The sequence below is a fragment of the Euprymna scolopes genome, chromosome 10 (assembly GCF_053919585.1).
Source record: "Euprymna scolopes isolate OS-2025 chromosome 10, ASM5391958v1, whole genome shotgun sequence".
Taxonomy (NCBI): Eukaryota; Metazoa; Mollusca; class Cephalopoda; order Sepiida; family Sepiolidae; genus Euprymna; species Euprymna scolopes.
Genome location: NC_136491.1, coordinates 27962212 through 27986538, shown reverse-complemented (window position 1 = coordinate 27986538; position 24327 = coordinate 27962212). Strand labels below are relative to the sequence as shown.

The 24327-nt window shown below is 34.7% G+C and overlaps 1 protein-coding gene across 1 annotated transcript in view; it reads right to left on the bottom strand.

The window, feature by feature from the left end:
- Positions 1-24327, bottom strand: part of LOC145285892 (uncharacterized) — a 150053-nt gene that overhangs the window by 107203 nt on the left and 18523 nt on the right. The window contains exons 5-9 of the mRNA XM_080134357.1: positions 21294-21465; positions 18539-18697; positions 14477-14624; positions 7198-7268; positions 2557-2657 (exon numbers count right to left, since the gene is read on the bottom strand). Coding sequence (XP_079990483.1) covers positions 2557-2657; positions 7198-7268; positions 14477-14624; positions 18539-18697; positions 21294-21465 — 651 coding nt within the window. The remainder of the gene's footprint in view (positions 1-2556; positions 2658-7197; positions 7269-14476; positions 14625-18538; positions 18698-21293; positions 21466-24327) is intronic.

Here is a 24327-nt window from a genome sequence, read left to right as displayed (position 1 = left end):
CTGAATTCCTGCACGTATTTTACAAGTATTTTAATAGAATGTGCTCTGACAAACTTATTGCACTTGTATCCCCTCGACGTACATACCTGACAAACCCACTTAGCAGCAAAATCACTTCACTGTAGAGGTACCTTAATGCCAAAAGCCTTTTACTCCAAGTTTCTTTCTTTAGACAGCTAGACTTTGGAATTCTCTCCCTGTTACCAACTGTACTGATATGCAGAAGTTTAAACCCAACATCCTGCTCATCTCTCCTAAACATGGTTTCAAATACAGGGTGGTCGCTAGAAAAGCGGGAAATTTGTCAAATGTCCAAATGGCTATGTGCGAGCCTTTTCTAGTCTCACAAAACACGAGTTCACATTTCAAACCACTTCTCTTGTCATACACATACGTGCACACAAACATACGTGCGCACGTACATATATTCATATTCACGTACATACACACACGCTAGCACTCACATTCATGTGCATACACACGCTAGCGTACACACGGACAACGTCACTTCCCCTTTAAAGGAAATCCGCACATGCGCAAAAGACCACCGGAAACAACTATAAAAGCAAGAGACCTGAGCTGTTTCCTCCTTTTCGCTTTGGTTCCCGACCTAAGCGGTCGACGGACCAACCGCTTCCTTTCAGGGTGCACGCTCATGCACTTCACGTCCCCTGCTACTATGTGTGGGGCAAGAGCCAACAGACAGTATGTACACCTTACACACTTTCTCTATGGCCTGGATTGACTTTCTACAACACTAGACTCTCCCTCTCACCAGCTAACAGTGAGAGACGCACACCAAACTAAACCTGTGCTGTATCCTTTTATTTGTTTCTTCACAAAATTCTAGTTAATTTCAATAAACGCGTTCGTTTCTTTCTCAACTCAATTTTCCTATTTTGTAGGACTGGGGATGGGGTGTATATAATATATCCACCAGTCCGCTACAGCTATATGCCTTGTTAGGGGTAAACACTAGTATATAAAAATAAGATGTTTACAATCTAGAAAAGACATTTAGGAGGTGGGGGGGGAGATGGTATTTTATTCTCCAATTGTTCACCGTGATTGAGACAATGGTCTGATGCACTTATAGAAACTATGATAGAAATATGAAAATCTGAGCCAGTAATTTTCCAAATGACTACCAACATGCCTGAGGACGGTCAAATGACAATTCAAACAAAACGTTGCACAAATAACAAGATGAGAACGATAGTCCGACCAATACAAGTAATATAAACAATCAGCCCTCATCTAAAAAAAATTCAGAACTGAAAGCGTTTCTGTTGAACTGAATTTGCACTTGGCGCACTATATAAGCTGCAGAAGTCGATACATGAAACAGTTGAAAGCTGCTGTAATTAAAATGATGGCAGGTAGTCTTGTTGCACACTGTAGAAAGATGAGGAATTATTATTGACATTAGTCCTCGAATTCATATCAATTTACTGAACCATTTAGAACAGCGATTTCTAGAATAACCAATAGTCCCGTTTTTCTTTGTATTCTTCCAATTTCGATGTTCAGATAGTAATAAAAATTATAAATTCAGAATAGGACTATATATTTAAGAGAACTTTCTGCAAGTAATCTTTGACATCAATTTCTTTCGATATCCAATTAGTTAAGATAACCTTAAAGCATAAGCATTTATCCATTTAAAATAAGGGGAGATAATGCTGTATGATTAAAATTGTTGTAAACAATATATCGATAAGTTTTCAAACGCATTAACATTTAAATTTCTGTCAACCTGCATAGCTTTAAATTTTAATTTAAAAAATTTCAGTTTCCTCCACTTGGCCAACGATGGCAGTCCATATTTTGTGATCGACTTTTTTGGTTAAAAAAGTGAATATTTATTCCTGTTTCTATGTTTTAAAATTATACAGGCTGATAGAAAATTACATATTTTGTATAATGTATAGTTTTTAATTTCTTGGTTAACGACTGAATACCTTTTTTTTCTTTTTTTTTTACAAGCATAAGCCACCCTTAGATGAAATGTATTCAGCACGGATCAAGCTGTAACACTCACTGACTCCGTCATTTAAATGACCAAGTCAAGACACTCACGCATTTGACGGCTCACATGCAGAGTTAATTACCTGTCAGTATTTAAGCAGTAGTGTGAGTGAAGTCACGGAATGACATTCATATGCATCAAGATAGATACGTGGCAATTTGAAAGGTATGCTCGACATGCAAGTCCTATCCTTTCAAAAGCCAGTTGACATGTAGATTCTAGAGAATTAATGCAGCACAAAAACTAAAAGACCTGAAAAGGGAAAACTATTGTGTTGTGTTAAATACATGTTGGCGACTTAAGTGTGAAACTAAAAGAAATAACTTTCACCTAAAAACGTTATGCCAAAATTTCATTTCCTTCGAGTCTACATACGTTTGATCCATTTGAAAAGTAACATTACAAAGCCCTATATGAACTTAAAATATTATGAACAATCATGGAATCAATACCAACAATCTTACAGAAGTTCTGCAATACTCAAGATTGTAAGAGAATCTCGTTTAGTGAAATACATTGTTTCTCACCGTTGTTCCAGTTGCATGAGCTTCCACGTAGACTGGATAGCGACCATGGTAAGTGTTCTTCAGAAGGTTAACTTGATCTTCCTCAGATGGGCTCAGGATTCCTGTAATAGAAGTCATTTAGGAACAGTTTACTCAGAAGCAAAAATTTAAGACAAAGCTTTTCTAATGGGTTTAAATGCCAAATGAAGTGTATATATCCTAATTAATAAAAAGGTCATCACTAACCCCTGTTTTAAGATAAGAGTTTCCGGTAATGTGCAGCTTTTTAAACTAAATACAAAAATGTAAATAAATGATTTTGGGCACTTGGCAATTATGCCTTCTGACCATTATCTCAATTCTCGAGCTGCTGTAACTAATATTCATCACCCCCTCACCATAAGAAAACAGGATAGAAGATGAGACGCAAGCAAGAACTACAAGCCCTTGTATCCCCTCAACAAACAGCAAAATCCTACCCCTACACATGCCTAGAACTGATAGACTTTAGAATTTACTGTACCGACATGCAGAAGCTCAAGTGTAATGTGAACAGACATCTTGCTGCTCAACTCTACATAGTACTCCTGAAATTTATACCCCTGATAATCCTAAAATACAAGTTCCACTTTCTGAAGCTAGTTAACTTAAAGAGCACTACCGCCCTTTTAAAGGGAGAGAATAACCCTCCTAGAACTACATAAAACCGAGGCTAACAAGCTTAAAAATGATGCTAGTGAAAATGGTTATAAATAGCCTCGCCACTACGCAAAAATAGTTTAGAATTTTTGTTTTGATAAAATTTGAGGTTTTAAATAATCTGAGATTAGTTCTGTAAAAAATTATGGTTAAAGAAATGTTCCTAAAAATTGGAATTAATCAAAACATCCAAAACATTTTAAAACATCCAAAACATTTTAAAACATCCAAAACATTTTAAAACATCCAAAACATTTTAAAACATCCAAAACATTTTAAAACATCCAAAACATTTTAAAACATCCAAAACATTTTAAAACATCCAAAACATTTTAAAACATCCAAAACATTTTAAAACATCCAAAACATTTTAAAACATCCAAAACATTTTAAAACATCCAAAACATTTTAAAACATCCAAAACATTTTAAAACATCCAAAACATTTTAAAACATCCAAAACATTTTAAAACATCCAAAACATTTTAAAACATCCAAAACATTTTAAAACATCCAAAACATTTTAAAACATCCAAAACATTTTAAAACATCCAAAACATTTTAAAACATCCAAAACATTTTAAAACATCCAAAACATTTTAAAACATCCAAAACATTTTAAAACATCCAAAACATTTTAAAACATCCAAAACATTTTAAAACATCCAAAACATTTTAAAACATCCAAAACATTTTAAAACATCCAAAACATTTTAAAACATCCAAAACATTTTAAAACATCCAAAACATTTTAAAACATCCAAAACATTTTAAAACATCCAAAACATTTTAAAACATCCAAAACATTTTAAAACATCCAAAACATTTTAAAACATCCAAAACATTTCAAAACATCCAAAACATTTCAAAACATCCAAAACATTTCAAAACATCCAAAACATTTCAAAACATCCAAAACATTTCAAAACATCCAAAACATTTCAAAACATCCAAAACATTTCAAAACATCCAAAACATTTCAAAACATCCAAAACATTTCAAAACATCCAAAACATTTCAAAACATCCAAAACATTTCAAAACATCCAAAACATTTCAAAACATCCAAAACATTTCAAAACATCCAAAACATTTCAAAACATCCAAAACATTTCAAAACATCCAAAACATTTCAAAACATCCAAAACATTTCAAAACATCCAAAACATTTCAAAACATCCAAAACATTTCAAAACATCCAAAACATTTCAAAACATCCAAAACATTTCAAAACATCCAAAACATTTCAAAACATCCAAAACATTTCAAAACATCCAAAACATTTCAAAACATCCAAAACATTTCAAAACATCCAAAACATTTCAAAACATCCAAAACATTTCAAAACATCCAAAACATTTCAAAACATCCAAAACATTTCAAAACATCCAAAACATTTCAAAACATCCAAAACATTTCAAAACATCCAAAACATTTCAAAACATCCAAAACATTTCAAAACATCCAAAACATTTCAAAACATCCAAAACATTTTAAAACATCCAAAACATTTTAAAACATCCAAAACATTTTAAAACATCCAAAACATTTTAAAACATCCAAAACATTTTAAAACATCCAAAACATTTTAAAACATCCAAAACATTTTAAAACATCCAAAACATTTTAAAACATCCAAAACATTTTAAAACATCCAAAACATTTTAAAACATCCAAAACATTTCAATCAATTAAAACATCCAAAACATTTCAATCAATTAAAACTTCCAAAACATTTCAATCAATTAAAACTTCCAAAACATTTCAATCAAAACTTCCAAGACATTTTAATCAATTAAAACTTCCAAAGTGCATGAAACCCTTCACATGGTAGCATTCATTTTATATCAATGCCACCATTCAGTCTCAAAGACTGAGGATGCCCCCTCCCTTGTAGGAGCTGCTGCACATCTAATTTTGAGGCAAGGGTTGCGCAGTCTACAACCACACTACTGAATTGTCACCAAGTCCAGTGGCAAGGAAAAGTTCAGGATGAGGGGAAACAATGCTGAGATAAACGGAGAGCACATAGCATCTGAAGTCCCAAATGGTCACCCATTAGTACTGACCAGGCTCAACCTTGCTTAACTTTGGTGATCCAGCAGGAACCGGTGTGTGAACGAGATTCATGTTATACGTTTGAAATAAGTTACCAAATAACCTTAATGTGCAGATTTGTGACCAATTTATAAAAATTGGTACCCTTACGATTGGTTGAGGCGATTGGTTTTATCATCTTATACTTATTAGTTCCAATGTCTTTTCGGCGCCTTTTATTAAAAGGTGTTATCAAAAGGGTCACTCATCGATCCGCTTTTAATACTTGTATTGAAAGTTAATATTCAATATCAGCTTCCCATTAAACTGGAAGTGACTTGTTACTTTATACTCCACTTCCAGGATTTTTTTGTATGTGCAATGACTACCACAGCTGTTAATCCTTTTTTTTTTTTAGATTAAGGGATTAATCTGCATTTCTTCAAACATCAGCAGCTGCCTGAAGTATTAGTTATATTTATTATTCTTTTTCTTTATTGTTCTTGTTTGTTATTTTTAGGACTCATTAAATGCGCAGTCTTAGAGTCTTAGAGAGTCTTAAGAGAGGTGTTGCGTTCTGTGTTCGTGTTATGAAGAGATTCATATATATATATATAAAATGTTCATACTTAGAAGTGTTAGTGAGGAGGTAGTGTTGAGACAGTCTTAGTGTTCACATTGAGGATATGAGATGTCGAGACATTGTATGTAAAGACATTTTAAAACATGCTATATAAGACATAATCACTTTACCTTTTGGTAGAATTACAACACAAAGATGACGTTTATAAAAAACACATGGGTTTATTTCTTCTCCGACCGGTCGTGGTTTTCTTAGTCAAGAATTCGAAGTTTTACATTCTATGTTTCAAAGGTGACTGTCTCGCTTCCAGACGTTCAACTGTCCACGTCTGGACTCCAGACTGTCGTCCTCAGACTCTCAGACTGACTCTTCCTGCTTAACTCTAAAGTTTCTAACTATATCGAGAACTTCCCATTTTCTATGACGTCGTACACGTTAAAACACGTCTTCTTTCACGTGTTCTGGAAATGCGTGTCCAAGACTTTTTCCTTTGTTTACAAAAGGAATTTTAACTTATATTCCTAGTAACCTATATTTCCAATATGTTAAAAACATGTTTATTAAATTATCTTATAGTTGCATTCTTCAATTGAATTTCATAATTGACAATGCACATTCTTTTCTTAAAACTATTTTATCTCTAAGCTAAACAATGGTTTGTTTTTTACATTACATTTGCTAATTCTCTCTCGTAATCTATTTCTAAACCTAATTTACGAGTTCGAATTTCCTCTATTCTATTTAATTTTTACATTTAACTAAATCTATTTTTATACTTACATGAAAAGGGGACAGCCCTTATTTAACATTAGTATTGTTAGAGATAAAAGTTCTTTATACTACTAAGTAAAAGAAATTCTGGAAGCTAATTAAATTAAAGAGCACAATTGACTTTAGTCCAGGGACAACCTGAGGCTCCCTTTTTATTAGCTACTATACGGAAGTGTAGGGATTGCGCCATCCTTTCCCAGAAAAACTCCACTTACCTTGATCATTTTGTAACGAAGACTCAAGTACCCTTTTTAAAGTCTTTGGTTATGACTAGGGCTATGACAGCATATTCTTTTCATTGTTTTTACTCTCGAGTGTATATCTGACAGTCAACAAAGGATCACATCACTATACATAAAACCTTAAGATAATGATATACCTGAGAATCAAAACAAGGAAAAGAATATGCTGTTGTCATAGCCCTAGTTATGACTACACAGGATTGATCCCTAGTTTCCTGGCCCATTAGCAAATACCATGATTCTAAATTGGCAGATTTAGAACTTATTCGCAATTCTCGTTTCTTTTGATCATGTGACCCATAGCAGGTAAAGAGTAAATTGTTCTGACTCACCTCGTTCTTTATATCCATCACAAACGCATAGTACGTTATCTATCTTGGCATAAATACGGTTCAAAAGTATTCTGCAAGAAAAGTCATTTGTTTAGTAGCATTAGAAAAATTTGCCAAAGTTTAATTTTTTGCCACAAAACCAAAAATTTATATCTATTCGTATTGCTCAATTCTAAAAGTTAAAGATATTCGAAGTTAAAAAAAAAAAAAAAAAAAAAAAAAAAAAAAAAAAAAAACCTCGAATTCAGGCATTAAGTTGAACATGTTGAAAGTGTTTTGTTAGACATTATATAACAAACGAACACTACTGGCAAAGCTATCAAAACTCGGACCGGGCGAACCTAGAAAAGGAGTTAATTGCAGTTTCTCCTACATTTATTTTAAGTCCTAAATTCTTTAATGCTCAGAAAACCGATTTACAAATTGTGTAGCTGAACATGCACGCATGTAACATGTAGAAAGTTCGCATCTCAAAAACATGGGCTGCAGTGGATAAGTTGCAGTCAGTATGGACTTTAAGGTTAACTGACAAACTGAAAAGGCAGTTCTTCGGAGCAGTGGTAGAGTGTCCTTGTTTACGGTACTACAACCTGGACACTCACCAAAAGATTGGAAAGAAAACGAGACAGCACGTATACCTGTATGCTACTGTGTTAAATATATCTTGGTGAGATCATCCCACGAAGCAGCAACTTGATGGCAACCTACCATATCTACTAACATCAGAGAGCGACGTCTACGATTTGCCAGAGGAGCAAGCAAGAACAGGTGAGAACTGTATTGCTGTGGACTCCACAGTATGGGCGCACGAGCATAGGACGACCTAGATCAACGTACATCCAGGGAATTACACATGATGTCAACTGTGATCCTGAAGATACAAGGCAGTTGAGCAAGAGTCACATGGGTTTGGGCAAGGGGCTCGACCAGAGTATGTGTGCGCGTATGTATGTATATATATATATTATATATATATATTATATATATATATATATATATATATATATATACGTAGCTGAATGTAATGTTTAAAAAAGGTGACAGTCAAAGAACGAGATCAATTCAGTATAAACCTTAAAACATGGTTTTGTTTTATAAATTTATAATATTAACAGAGGAATCATTTCCAGTTAAAATTAGTTATTAATTATCAAATCTTTCATTGTTATTTAAGCAAAGTTACATATTTTCAGTAATCCAATTAATAAGCAGTTCATTGGACTCTTGGCCCGTTACAATCTTTTATACATAAATTAGCATGTGACAAATGAGTATGAAGTACTCGCCAACCTATTTAGTGCGACACTGTCAAAACAGACAGCTGTGTTCGCGGCATTTGAACTCGATAACTAAAAACGGAACCAGTTTCTAAATCTATATACCAACTAGCAGGCCTCCCGGCATTGCCCGGTCGTAAAATACGCTTAATTTTGATTAATGCAGATTTATTATATTGGACTCGATATATAGTCATGATTTAAGAAAAGAAAAAAAAAAAAAACTTGTGCGTCACCACCGAGAATCGGAACCAAAACATTTAGCTTATGGTTTCCTTTGACATCAATGCCCGACCTATGAGACATGTTTGTTGCAAGGCTAAAAATTAAAACAAGCCGATAGCTGTTACGTTACGCATGCATATTCGTAATGCCGTCATTCGACCATCACCTGGCAAATTCCATTTTTTTTTTAAATTTTCACTTTTTGCAGATTTTTCCAGGCTAAAACTTAAATATAAAGTTTCACATGGGTTCGAATGCCCTATATTGTTTCATGTCTTTAGAAAAAAAAATCAAACAGGAGTTTGGTCAATTTTTTTTAAACCTATGCATACATAGATTTGTGTTTACTATAACCTTTTGACGCAAAAAAAAAAAAAAAAAAAAAAAAAAAAGTGCAAATATAAATTATGTAGAATCTGCATGAATATAATCCCATGTAATAGTTAATGATCATCCTATCAGAAAATCGAAAAATAGGGCATTAACTAAAATGTTTAAAATATGCAAATTAGCTAGTTCTGCAGATTGTGTTATTCCACGACCAATATAAAAATTGGTATTTTTTTTTTTTTTTTTTTTTTTTTTTTTAGAGAAAAGGAGTAATTTATCAATACACGAAAAAAGTATAGATTCAATATCGATATATTTCAAGAGTGCTTTTCTCAAATTTACAGAAATTTGAAATGGTAATTAAGTATTACCAAAAGTCACTTCAATTTAAGAAATAAGACCATTTTAAATATCTATAGACAATTATGTTACTGCGAACTTCACACATTAGGTTGTTCCCCTTGGTTTCACCCAAAAGTAATGCTGCAAATGATCTTGCTATAATGGGAAAATATCTTGTTCAGATATTTTTAATCTTGATAAGTAGAAAGACGTTCTTGTTAGGAAAGTTTTATTCATAGTTTGTATGTGACATTTGCGTGTTATTTTAACTGTAAATGTATAAATTGTACTTCTAGTTTTCATATTCACATGTGAAAAAAAGAAACATGGTTGGGCTATGAGGTTGTTATAAATCTTCCTGTATTTTCCCAAAATTTGATTGTCAGACTCCTAGTAATGCTTTAGTCAAATGGATTTCAAACACTTCAAAATAAACAGCGATTAAAGAAACTTTTTTTTTTTTCAAAGGCATCACATTATCAAGGCCCAGAGGCCACTCAAGGATAAGGGTTAAAGAGTGTACAGTAGAAATTGGTCAATATAGTAATCATTAGTAATGAAAATTTGGTAAATTTAATAACTTATATGGAACGGCTCATCAAGAACTTATTTACTTTAGACTTGAACACAACCATATTGTAGTCAGCCGGAAAGCAGGAAAACGGAAGACAATTCCACAGGCGTGCAGTTCTAAGAAAGAAGCTTTGTTCATGGAATCTACGTTTAGGTTTAGGCACAGATAAAGAGTGGGGGAAATTATTGATAGTGTTTACAGCTAGACGAGTGTTTCTTGTGAAAGTTTGGCGAGGGGGGACCATAGATTGAAGCTCAGTTGAACACTTTCCATGAAAATAACGATACATCAGAGACAAACTCGCAACATCTCTTCTGTGAGAGAGGTTGCAAGGAGGAGAAAAGGACATCTACGAGACTATGAAGTCTATTTTGAACTCTTATCAAGGCAGGCCAAGTCCTTTCTAGCAGCTCCTGCCCAGATGTGGCAACAGTATTCCATCCTTGGACGTACCTGGCTCTTATATAGATAGAGAATAGCATCAGCAGTGAGATATCTACTGGATCGATAGAAAGATCCCACCATTTTTCCAGCGGCCTTGGCAACAGATTTGATATACGTGTTCCATTTAAGATCAGGAGTAATGGTCAAGCCCAGAAGCTTGTCAAAACTTGAGGCCTCCTGAAGACGAGAGCCATTCATTTCAATTGATGACAAATGTGGATTAGAATGTTGATGTAAAGAGAGAAGCTTGGTTTTAGATGCATTAAAAGTAACCAGCCACTCCTTTCCCCATTGTACTACGTGCTCAAGATCAGAGGAGAGAGAATTGGAGAGAACTTGCTCGTTTACTGTCTTAGATGTGGTACCATAAATGGTAGTGTCGTCAGCATAAATGTCTACAAATGATGTAAGGATATGATTTGGAAGATCATTAATGTAGATCAGGAAAAGAGTTGGGCCCAGGATGGATCCCTGAGGGACACCGGCATTAATACTGTGAGCTGATTTTTGCCCCTCAACTACTACTCTTATGAACCTATCAGAAAGAAATGATTTAATAATTGAGAAGACTTTTCCAGCTATACCATAGCTAGCGATCTTAAGTAAACCTTTATGCCATACCCTATCAAAGGCTTTAGATATGTCAAGAGCAATTGCCCTAGAAAGATTGCCACCGTCGAGAGATTTGCTAATCCTATGCGATATAACTGTAAGGACATCTGCTGTTGATCTAGCAGAACGGAAACCAAAAACCATATTGAGTGTCACTAAGAAGGTATTTTTGTTGAGATGTTTGATTACTTCTGTATTTAACAGATTCTAGCAACTTACTCATGACGCACAGGAGACTTATTGGCCTGTACTGAGAGGGGGATGAGCGATCACCTGAATTCTTAAATACAGGGCATACTGATGAGATTTTCCAGGGAGATGGGGAAACTATTCTCCTTAAGACAATGTTTAAACAGTTTTGTAAGTATGGGCGCTAGTTCAGGTTGAAGTTTTTTGAGTACTATAATTGGAATACCATCAGGGCCAGTTGCTTTACTCGAATCAAGGTTTTTGATTAGCTTGGCAACATCACGTACAGATATACGTATATCACATAGCGTGTTTTCTGATACAGGAGGAAATATTGGGGGTTGGCGGTCTTGGTCGCAAAGGGTAGAATTAGCTGCAAAGTTCTTGACAAAGTGTTTGGCTTTGTCTGATGCTGACGAGATTACCTCAGGTCCATTGATAATAGTTGGGATGGAGCACACGCTTCTGTTCAGGATTCTGTTTGCTATTTGCCAAAACTGGTGGGAACGAAGCCGCTGCTCAGCTACTTTGGACTTAACAGATTGAGCATACAACTCTTGCGTTCCTTATTACTTTCTTACAATGGTTGCTGGCAGTCCTGAAAACGGCTTTAGTTTCCATACATCTATTACGTTTGAAGCAGTGGAAAAAGTGATTTCTGTGCGCAATGGCAGCAGCACATTCTGGAGAGAACCATGGCTGGCTGTTAGGTTTTTGCTGAAACTTTTTAGAGGGTATGAAATGGTCAATACCTACAATTAACCATTCAGTTAGGTCTAATACTATAGAGGACACATCCTTTTTAAACATGGAATGCAGAGGTAGATCAGATATAAATGTACGGAAGCTATCCCAGTCAGCCTTAGTGTATCGATATACTGTACGATGAAGAGGTACGTCTGGGGACTTATTACATTTCATTTTTATCTTAATTGATACAACAGAGTGGTCGGAAGATCCAAGAGGCGACAGAACAGAAACTGAACATAGTTCAGGGCAAGTTGTGAGAAAAAGGTCTAGTAGGCTCGCATACTGGCCGTCATTATCGGGCACACGGGTAGGTTCCTGAACAATCTGAGTGAGGTCATAGGCAATGGAGAAATCATGACAGAACCTCCCCTCATCATCGGTCTTGTTTGAGTGGGTCAACCATTCGACGTTGTGAACATTGAAGTCTCCACATACGTGAATGTTAGCTGAAGGATAAGTAGAAAGGACTTGGTCAATTTTCTCAGATATGCTTTGAAAGATAGTAACTCCGCTGTTGTGGGGGCGATAGAGAGTAAATATAAATGCAGTAGTGTGAGCTAAAGCAACCCGGAAGCACATATAGGGTAAGTTAGGATCTTCCCTGGAGATGTCCCTCCCACATGGAAAGCTATCTTTAATATAGGCACATATTCCATGCCCATGGCGATCTTGGGGGTCAGATTTAGAAGTTAAGTTAGAGTATCCTGTAATTGCAAACTCATCTAGAGAAATAGCCTGTCCAATGCCAGTTTCACTTAAAAATAAAAGGTCTGGTTTAGTCTCCTGTAATTGGGTTTCAACCTCTGGAAGGTTAGAACGTAGACCCCTGATGTTGGAGAAGGAGACATGGTAGTAGGGGTCTACGTTGGAAGTTGGAGAACCGGGTTTAATAGTGTATTTTTTCTTGAAACTTGTCATGATGAAATTTTGGAATTTGTGGACTAGGTCGACAGATTTACTTAGAGCAGGACAGAGAGGGGAAACTAAGAGAGAAAAAGAAACGAAGAATTTTTTTTGTACCACATAAGGTAAAGCCGTAACAATTACCCACTAGTATGGCATCGAGAGGCCCCACCAGAAGCTACTGCATGGTCCAGATTCCATTCACCAAATGGCAATACAGCAGCCCCAGTACTTTGCACCTGCTGATAGGACAGCCTCCTTAGTGGTTAATCCAAGGTTCGGGTCCCAAAACAGATTTTTTTAAACTTCGATTGAATCATAACATGAACTTTTGTAACTTTCATGATTTGTTTTGTTAAAAAAAAATTAAAAATGTACTTATAAAAAGTTTAAGTACGCTCACATTTGTAACTTTGCCATTCACATTTGAAGCAGATGGATAATATTAAACATTTTTAATTATGAGAACAGTTCTAAAGAAAAATTAACTGATTTTTTTTTTTCTACGAGCAAAAATGTATAAACAAAATATCTAACGTACAGAGCGAGTCATGAGAAACGGATGCTTTTAGAACGCTCCTTGCTTTCATTGAGTAAGGGATAAGGAAGGTAGTCTTTAAACCTGCTTAAGATGCCGTTTAGAAATATTTGCAGAGTTTTGCTTTCCTTAAAAAAAAAAAAAAAAAAATTAAAAAGCACCGTTTCCCGTGACTCGCCCTGTATAAAATGAAATTTGTAAAAATCTTCAATTAAAACTTGCGTTTGCTTATATTTTAAGAGTGCATGTTAAGACATTTTAATTTGTCTCGCTATAAATGGCAGAATTCTGCATTATTTTGCCAAAGCTTCCTTGTTTGTCAATAGCAAGGAACTCCAAGACAAAAGAACTTAAATTCTTTTATCCCAATCCAGAGTCCCCGTTTACGGAGCTATATTAAAAGCCCATTAAAATATTTTTATAAATTTGTCAAAGTAAAGGTTACAAACTATTCCTTCATAGGAAGATTGTTTTTAATGTAGCTTCCAAAAAGGAGCACTCTTGAGACAAAATGTATTCTGTACATTTTTAAGGTGAAGAGAAAATATTCTTTAAGACAAACTACAAAAGTCAAGATTTACAAGTTTTGACAAAGTACATTAGAAATGTTTAAAGTTAAAACAATTTGGTCACTAACCTTCAGGTCGATCTTGAACTCCAAAATGTTTGGAAAACTCAGGAATTTGGGCAGAATTTCTCATGAAGCCCTTCAATTCTAAAAGGTATATTATCCTGAAGGTTGAAGATTTAATTCTCAGTGTGAACGACCGAAAAATACAAGTGTGAATTAAGACCTCTATCTAGTTATGGCTGACAGAGAAAGATCATGTTACCTCCACAAAATGAAGGGTTCTGTTTGAAATTCCATCCAAATTAGAGTTGAACAAGATACACCTTAAGGTCGGAGGTTACATTGACTGTAACGTGACAGTACTATTCAAGATCAGAATAGTCAGATGAATAACCAACCCTCATCTTAAATTCAGAAATTTGACAGTTCGGAAAAATTCATAAAATTAAAAGATTTTATACCAATCAAATAAAAGTGATCTAGAGTAGGTATAGTTAATATTGAAGGTAAATATAAAGACCAACCTTGAAGAGAGAAGCATTGCAACAACGCCTTCGGATCTGACATAACCATTTGCTTTGGTATCGAACGGCATAGATCGGCCATTTGGAGAGAGCATTCCGAGTTTTAAAAATTGCATCGAATGATTCAGGTTTTCGAGTAAATTTGCGCCTGAAAAAAAAAATAAAATAAATAAAATAAAATAAAAAAAAATACAATTTTTACTTGAGATTTTTTAATTTGCTCCAGCTCAAATCCCATGAAGCGTTTAATGACCATTACATATTCCTTTGTGAATGTAGTTTTATTCAGTCTTTTTCCTCAAATCTTGGAGTTCATACAAGAAATCACTTTTTTCTGCTTCTTATAAAGTCACTTGATCGCTCCAAAACTGACTATTCTCTACAAACCTCTTAATGACAGATGGGAGGAGTACCTCTTGCACCTCTACCCAAGGAGAATTAATGCTGGGGAGGATCGTCTTCAGGGCAGAACCAGTACCCATGATTAATCTAGCCAGAAAACATTGTCAATCTAAAACTTTAAATGTCTACCATTAATAGTTTCTTCCCATCGCGGGATTCAAGACAAGAACCAGAAAATGGTATTTGAAGAGAAAGAGCACTCCAACCTGAATAAAAGGTCTGGACAGCCCTGTCGGTATTCTCCATTAAAGGTGCCTCAGACGATTAACCTGAAACTAATCTCAAAAGGAGAAGGCAGAGCCAGGGAAGAGGACCTAAAACTGCACAGGACCACAACCATATCAGCCAACATAGGAAACTCATCTCTACAATTGCTTAGATTGTTAGTTTTGAGGCAAACAAAAATCGCCTGTAAAACTATCGACTCCGTAACAATACAAGTTTAGGGGGACTATCAGATTTGTTCAAACTAATTAAAGTGCGATTCAAATCGTCTGAGCAAGAAAGGGACATATCTTAATCACAGTAGCATGATGAAACATGAAATGATCAACCATAAGCAATTGAGACCTGTTCTTCCTTTTGTGAAACCACAGAACACTTTAGTTTTATAATATAAATGTATTTCAGTTGTCTCAAATGGTCTTCAGAGTCTGCATTTTGTCTACATGCTTATTCTTCACAGCCTCGCTTCCTGGCTTCAAGTACGTCTGTTCACTTGCGTGACTAAACTCCAACTCTAAACTTCCCGACCTCCTGACCTCAGTTCAGTTACGTCATAATTTACAAAGCACAGTGCTATATTCACGTTTTGCTGTTCAATGAAATTTGACCTTTCTGAAGAGTTTTTGAAGTATGAAACTTGTTTGGAATTATAGCAAATTACACAAAAAGCGGGTTAAAAACTCCCGAAATACATAGAATTATCCAGACATTTGGCATAACAGGCTAAGGCATCAGTTCCAAGAGAATCTGAAAGTTCCTTAATGCAGACGCTTATAATTTAATAGATGTACCCGGCGTTAATCGGCATTAAACGTAACATTAAATTCCTTAAGGAAAAAAAAAACTGAAATGTGCATGCGAGTATGGTTTTAAGAGTTCACTTTTTGTAACAAAAATACTGAGATTGAAACCAAAACCTAAAGACAGCAAGTCCAGCACGATAACCATTAGGCCAGCTTGATACGATCTTTAAAGTGTTTTCAAACCTACTTATTCAACACGTTGTGAAATATTCGCAAATGCACAATAATGAAACAGTTGGTAAACGAACAAAAATTCGATGACCCCTCCCCAGTACCAATTTTGACTCCCTTAACAGCTTTTTCGGATAAAAAAGCTTTCCACTTGTCTGAATACCCTATATACCAAATTCCAAGTCTAGATCAAACATTCGTTAAGTATATAGGTTGAAAAGTGTCCTCCCATTTAGATAAAAACTTAGCACTTTCACAATAGATGAAATAAAAACCTATCTAAATTAAATAAAGGATTTAGTTCGAAATTTAATTGGAAATTATATTTGTCTAAAGATAGACATTAATGCTACTGTGACTATCGGTCATTTTAATCCATTTAGGTCACTAAATGGACTTTAGATTTAGATATAGATTTTTTATTTAAATAGTTATTGGAATAGTTTCCCTAACCTGATAACTATCAAATATAACAAATTTCTATTGGTTTGTGCTGCTATGTTTACCGTGATCCTTGCAACTCGAATAGGAAATGGGGTTGAAATTAATGGAAAGTAGCGCTCCATCCCATTATCGAAAATCTATTCTCTTGTCTTATTTTTAACGTCTATTTCGGCCTTTGTTGTTCTCATGATTGAATAAAATCGATCAGTATTCCTCTTTCAAAGCTGGTAAAGGGTTACAACTCCAAGTTTCGTAAAACTACATAAAATAAATGCAAAGCATCATTTCTACGACTAGCTATTAGTGATGGAACGATTCTTTGCAAATCACTAAATATTTATAGTCATTTTCTCCACCTCGATTGCCGTAAAAAAAAAAAAATTAAATGTGCAGATATTTTCTCAGACTTACAAATACACTTGGAGTAATTGTTAGATTTTAACTTTACTGGTAGTTTCAAAGTAATATTTATTTTAATACTAACAGCAGTGGACGATGTTTTAAACAAAATACAATTAAAAGAATCGTTTTTGGCATCGGAAAATAGGCACGATTCTGATACAGATACCTCAAAAGTTCCGATTCAGATTAATCATCCTAACACTAATAGCTATGCAACACTATAGGCAGGTGCTAATTGACATCTTTGCATGTACGTTCCATCATTTATCCAGGTGAATATTCTCATCCATATTTAAACATCCAGGTGTCTTACATCTATACAGTCAGCAATAAATTATGTGTCAAAACATAAAAACAATGCCTCGCCAGTGTTGGTATTCGATATACATATATTTTGAAATATAATCAGTGTTCAATATTTTAGTGTCTCAAGATGCAAACAACCCCCCCCACTTACGAAGTCGGATAACCGCTCCACTTACCTGCCTAAAATAAAGTTAATTCCTAGGTGTCCGTTTGCGATATATACATCTATATATAAAAAGGCATGTTTTCCTAACATTTGCATGATGGAGCAAAATACGTATTTATATCCAAACAAATACACATTGGCCTTTATAAAGTAGATCAAACTACTTAGTAAAAGACGAGATTGTAAAATTAAAATGATACAAAAATGTTAAAAGCAACATTTTACATTTATCAATGGCCCTATTTGGGTATGGAGAGCATATATACCTCATGTAGCTGAACGTACCGGCTCTGAACAGTGACTTTTGGCAAAGTGTCGTACCCGTTAACCTGGTATTTTTTAGGCTTACCATACAGGGAATAGGAGCACCTCAGTTATGAAGCCAATACATCTAGGAAACAAACCGATGTGTAAATAAAAAAAATAAAAAAATAAAAAGTGGATATAAAGAGTCATAAAGCAGTATTCTAATAGTTACAAATAAAACCGCTTCTAATTTGAAAAGCTTGCATGAAAGTAATAAGGCGTAGGAAACAGTCATGAGAACAGTTTAAAGAACGAATAAAAAATACTTAAGATTGCAAAGAAATATTTTACCATTTATTATTCCTTAATTGGAATTCATTTTTGAGATGATCATTATATATATTAATTTATTTCGGACTATTCTCATCTTAGTTGTTTTTCATCTTTTATTGGTTTGTTTATTCACAAAGTCCAAAGGAATAGTTGGCCGAAACGTTGTGAATAAACCAACCAATAAAGATGAAAAACTAATAAAGATGAGAATAGTCCGAAATAATAAATTAATATTCAGGTATATTGTTAGCATGAACTAACTAAAATTCAACATTTCTTACAAGTGCTCAATACGTATGTAGAGCTTTTATATAAAAAGCTAAACATTGTAAGGATCTATGCAAATAAATCGACGTTTCAACATTTTCATGTTTTGTTAGAACTCCAAGTGAACCTTGCAGTCAGAAAATAAAATTTACCCAGAATGCCACAGGAAAGAGAATGACCCCGATTCCTTTTCAAATCCTTTTGGTAAGCACTAAGTGTATATTATACATACACACGTGTGTATAACAGAATTGAAGAGTCTTAAAACACTTCAGAATGTTCAAAAACTTAACTTACCTGCAACAATTGCGTAATCGCAGCGTCCGAGATGCAGATCCATGTTTGCCATTTGGATGGCACTGATACTGGAGCAGCAAGCCGTATCAACACAAGACGATGGCCCGCTCAGGCCAAGAATTGAAAATATTCGGTAGATGAACTCGGATTTCGTGTTTACTGCAATACAACAGAACATTTAATTTCTAGATTATTCAGCATTTTATGTGATAGACTTTTACAGAGAAGATAATGTCTATTACTTTGATATACTGGATTGTTCTTATTTTGGATGTTATCCTCACGTTTCGACCGCTGTAACTTGACATCAAGTGCATCTCAAATCCTGGAAACTTGATCAAACCAAATTTGTTTAATCCACTGGCGGTAGATTGTTCTTATTCCCTACTAGCTGTATGTACCATGTGTTTTCCCATCGAAACATTGCCGGACAGAGGGTTTAGTCACATACTGTTTAAAATACACTGAATATCTTGGTTAATTTCGAAAAGTGACCAGATTTTGGGTTTAGGGAAGCATAAAACACGTCCATTTTGGTTTATGAAAATCAAATCCGAAGTAGCTTAGACGGGAAATAACTCCCATAGCTTCAATAAACTTCCGGTTTACAACGCAACTGTCATCTATTTATTGAAAATAGAATATAAATTAAAAGATAATTAATCAACATTTAATATTTCTAAATAGAATTACACGATACTATGACTTGTTTATATGACAAAACTAATTTAAATAGATTTTCTTTAATGTAATATGTAAATAAGGGTATTCATTCATTGAATGTTAATTTATTTTCAATATTTAGAATAGAAATTATGCTGGAATAAAAGCGATACGGCGTTAATTTGTTCCGGGGGTTGGAATAAGGTGAAATCGCCGTATGGCAGGGCCTAAGCAAAATTTAAGTTAAAGAATGCAAGAGTTGTATGCTCAGTCTGTCAAGTCCAAAGTAGCTGAGCAACGATTTGGTTCCCATCAGTTTTGGCAAATAGCAAACAGAACCCTGAACAGAAGTATGTGCTCTATCCCAACTATCATCAATGGACCTGAGGTAATCTCGTCAGCATCAGACAAAGCCAAACTATTTGCCAAGAAGTTTGCAGCTAATTCTACCCTTTACGACCAAGACCGCCAACCCCCAGTATTTCCTCTTGTATCTGAAAACATGCTATGCGATGTACAAATATCTGTATGTGACTTTAATGGAAATACTAAAAGTAAATAAAGTGACTTGTTTGCATGGCTTCATGTATTATAGTAGTATTATTGTCTGTTTACTAACAACTCAGTATGTACAAAAGATACCAGTTTCATAAATCCATTTTCATACCGAAAACGAGCATACAATAGAACCCTGGGATACTTTTTTTTTGGGGGGGGGATGGAATACGATGTTTTCCGACCTCCTGGTTACTGTATTGGCCCAGTCTTACGGTGTTTGATTATGTGTATTATATTCTGTACTGTATTTTGTTACTAATATGTACTGTATAAAATTAAGACTTAGAACTGATTTTTTTTATCAGTTGTAGAGCCTGTCTACGATACAAATTAATCCTAATCTCAAAACTAAAATAACGTTTAAGATTGATTCAGATTTATTCTCATAAGCATTTTTTCCAAGGTTTCGGTTGCTATAACCTCAGACATTCAGGTTAGTCTTGTCAAACTCTGGAATCTTTGTCGAACATTGCAAGAACCCATGCATGATAAAAAAATTTTTTTTTTTTTATAAGGTGGTCATCACTTATCAAGGCCCAGAAGCCACTCAGGGATAAAGGTTATTGTAAGTACAGTACGTTAGCGTGGATATTTAAAGTGTCTACTTAAGGGGGCGGTTCATCAGGAATTTGTTTACGTTGGACTTGAAGACATCCAAGTTGTAGTCAGGAGGGAAGCAGGCAGACGGAACAGTTCCACAGGCGTGCAGTTCTAAGAAAGAAGCTTTGTTCATGAAATCTACGTTTTGATTTAGGCATAGATAAAGAGTGGGGAAAGTTTGACAGTGGATTTAGCTAGACGGGTGTTTTTTGTAAAAGACTGGAGTTCAGACGAGCACCTGCCATGGAAATAACGATAAAACAAAGATAGGCTTGCAACGTCTCTTCTGTGGGAGAGAAGTTGCAGGGAAGAGAAAAGGGCATCCCCCACTAAGCCACAAAGTCTATTTTGTACTCTGTCAAGGTAGGAAAGGCTGTTTTTAGCAGCTCCTGCCCAGATATGGCAGCAGTATTCCATCCTTGAACGTACTTGGCTTTTATATAGATAGAGAATTGCATCATTAGTGAGATCTTCTGGAGCGGTAGAAGGATCCCACCATCTTTCCAGCGACCTTGGCAATAGACTTGATGTACGTGTTCCATTTCAGATCAGGAGTAAAGATCAAGCTCAGAAGCTTGTCAAAACATGGAGCTTCTAGACGAGAGCCATCCATTTCAATTGATGCCAGATGGGGATCAGAGCGTTGATGTAAAGATAGGAGTTTGGTTTTAGATGCATTAAAAAAGGTAACCAGCCACGTCTTCCGCCACTGAACCACTCGTTTGAGATCAGAGGTAGCGATAAACAAAAGATGGAGCACTAAACGTTGTGGTTTCGATTCTAGCAGATGGCACCCAAGTTTGTTTTTATATAACTTTAGATTATTACTATATATTGAATAGAGAATTTGCTCTATAAATCGAAATTTTCACGAATTACAATTATATTTTACAACTAGTCTAAAGAAATTCAATAATTCCTGTAAGTTACTCACCATAGCTAGAGTTTCCAAAACCTCTGCCAAGTTCTTGATCCTCACAAAAGTTGATTGCTAAATAAAGTCCAGTTTTACTTTTTGCCAAAGTTTCCCGTGGAACTCCAGAGTCTACGATGCATTCGTAAATCACTTCTAGCAAGATATGCAACATACATGGCATCTCCATTGCCTGCAAAAAAAAAAAAAAAAAAAAAAACATCATTGAAGTACAAACGAAGGTTTAGTGTATGTTGTCTCAAAAACTCATTTTCCTATCGTTTGAAATCGTTAGATTTAGTATAGAGACTTTGTATTTAAATTTCACATGTGTTAAAAGTACCATGATGTAACGCGTTGCCAGTGTTTAGGATAAGTTAAACATCGTGAACCTTTACCAGTAAACAGTTCCTATTATGCATACAGTATTGTAAACGTTATCAAGCACCTGGATGGCATTAAGAAAATGCCGATATAAAAAAGACATTACTGCTAATACAAGAATTTTTTCTCGTAAGCTTTGTATAAATTTAAATGGAGTTGAAGTCAACACAAATGCAGAACATTTGATAAATATTTCAAATCTAAGTTTCGTCGATATATCATTTAGGGATAGTTTCCTTTTCTTCGTTACATTATGAATTATTAAGTTATTACTTCAAATTCACTTCATATTTATTCATGGTGTTTGGTTTGATAGTTTTGTAGAAAGAAAAATAATGTTTCCGACTTAACAGGATTGAGTTTTTACAAAGGCAAAAAAGAAATGTTTGGTGCATATTATAGTCAAGGTAATATCTTCAGATAGTAGCTACAGATGCCCTAACATCTTGCATTACTTCGAGTAAAAGTGGACCTAAGAGCAACTCCATCTTCCTCACAATTCCAAATGGAGATTAACCACTTTACGTTTTAAGATCATACCCAGGACCCTGCATAACAAGTGAAGGGAAATTCCAATATTTACACCTCCGATTCCGATAAACATCCAGATTCTGTAGTAAATTAGGTTCAGATGCAATTAACGATTCTGATTGTAAGATACGAGTAAAATTGCATTTTTATGAGGGGGTACGATTGAAGAGTCATCTACTTTTAAATGTAGATGTAATTACTTTAATTTGATAAAGATTTTTAAAACTAAGCTTAAAACTAAGCAACGTTGAGCCTAGTCAATACTAAACAAGTGATCATTTAATGTTCCTTTTATTCTCCCCAAAATTGATTAAAAAAAAAAAATTGTTTTAATTTGTCTTCATATTCAGTAGTGCTATTGCGATTTTTTTCAGTCATTTTCCGGTGCTATTTGTGCCCAAATCGGTTATTATCTAAATGTCTTACTAGTAGCTTAAAATCAATCAATATCAGCAATAAAAGATTACGTTTTAAGTAAAAATTTAAGTATTGTTTTTATAATCTGAAATTAGGCAAAAATTCTCAGATTCTCGATTTCAATTAACCGTTCCAACACTAGTCATAACTAAGACTGACAGACTATTTTCATTCTTTTGACTACAGTATATATCCGACACAGTAAGACAAACCGAGAACCACATCAGTCTAAAAACTGAAGATATTAACGGGTATATACTCAAGAGTCAAAACAATGAATATGTTGTCACAGCCCTAGTCATAACTAAGGTTACATGATTGGAAAAGTCTTGGAATAAAAACAAAACTAAGCCACGTTCAGCCTAATCAGTCCTAAACGAGTGACTATTTTAGATACCAGGCGCTGTATGTGCACTCCGCATGTTTTCAAATCGTCTGACTTCTTGCCACTGAAATCAGGCAGTGGCAATTCAGAAGTAGTTGCAGATTGCACAACTCTTGCTTCAATTACATATGCAGCCATTCTTACAAGAAGTATCCATTGTCTCTCGAGACTGGACGGACGCCATGCCCAACAGAATTATGAGAATATAAAAAGCCCAAATCGAATTTTTGTCGATTAAAAAAAGACAGCACATAACGTTAGTTTTATAGCGAATGACTGTTGCTCACATCACAAGAGATCAACTTCGACGAAAACTAAATGTCGAAAAAAGAACTTGCAAAGTGTGATTATATTCAAGCATATCAACTTGGTCCGGCATAAGGGGCGCACTCCTACAGTTATAAATGAATTTTAAAACTCAGTTTAGAAACCTGCGATAGTTTAGACTTATCCAGGAAGAAAAGTACAAGCATACATGTAGTTAAATCTATGACTAAATTATTTTTCAATTCACCTGTGCAATCTAAGGAATTAAGCACTATTTCATACTACATCCTATTTACCGAGTGTTTTGTATTAAAGTATTGCTCCAGACTTGGATTATTGATCGGGATCATAAAACATTTAAATGTGTGCTTTACATTTCTTTTAAAATGTATTTTTAAAAATACAGATTTTAGTGAAGACTGTAGAACCAATACAGATTTTAGTGAAGACTGTAGAACCAATACAGATTTTAGTGAAGACTGTAGAACCAATACAGATTTTAGTGAAGACTGTAGAACCAATACAGATTTTAGTGAAGACTGTAGAACCAATACAGATTTTAGTGAAGACTGTAGAACCAATACAGATTTTAGTGAAGACTGTAGAACCAATACAGATTTTAGTGAAGACTGTAGAACCAATACAGATTTTAGTGAAGACTGTAGAACCAATACAGATTTTAGTGAAGACTGTAGAACCAATACAGATTTTAGTGAAGACTGTAGAACCAATACAGATTTTAGTGAAGACTGTAGAACCAATACAGATTTTAGTGAAGACTGTAGAACCAATACAGATTTTAGTGAAGACTGTAGAACCAATACAGATTTTAGTGAAGACTGTAGAACCAATACAGATTTTAGTGAAGACTGTAGAACCAATACAGATTTTCGTGAAGACTGTAGAACCAATACAGATTTTCGTGAAGACTAGAACCAATACAGATTTTCGTGAAGACTGTAGAACCAGTCACTTTAGAACCACTGAAACTTAGTTGGTGCAAATGATTGCCACATACAGACCCAATTTTTTTTTTTTTTTTTTTTTTTTTTTTTTTTAAGAGTTTACTAG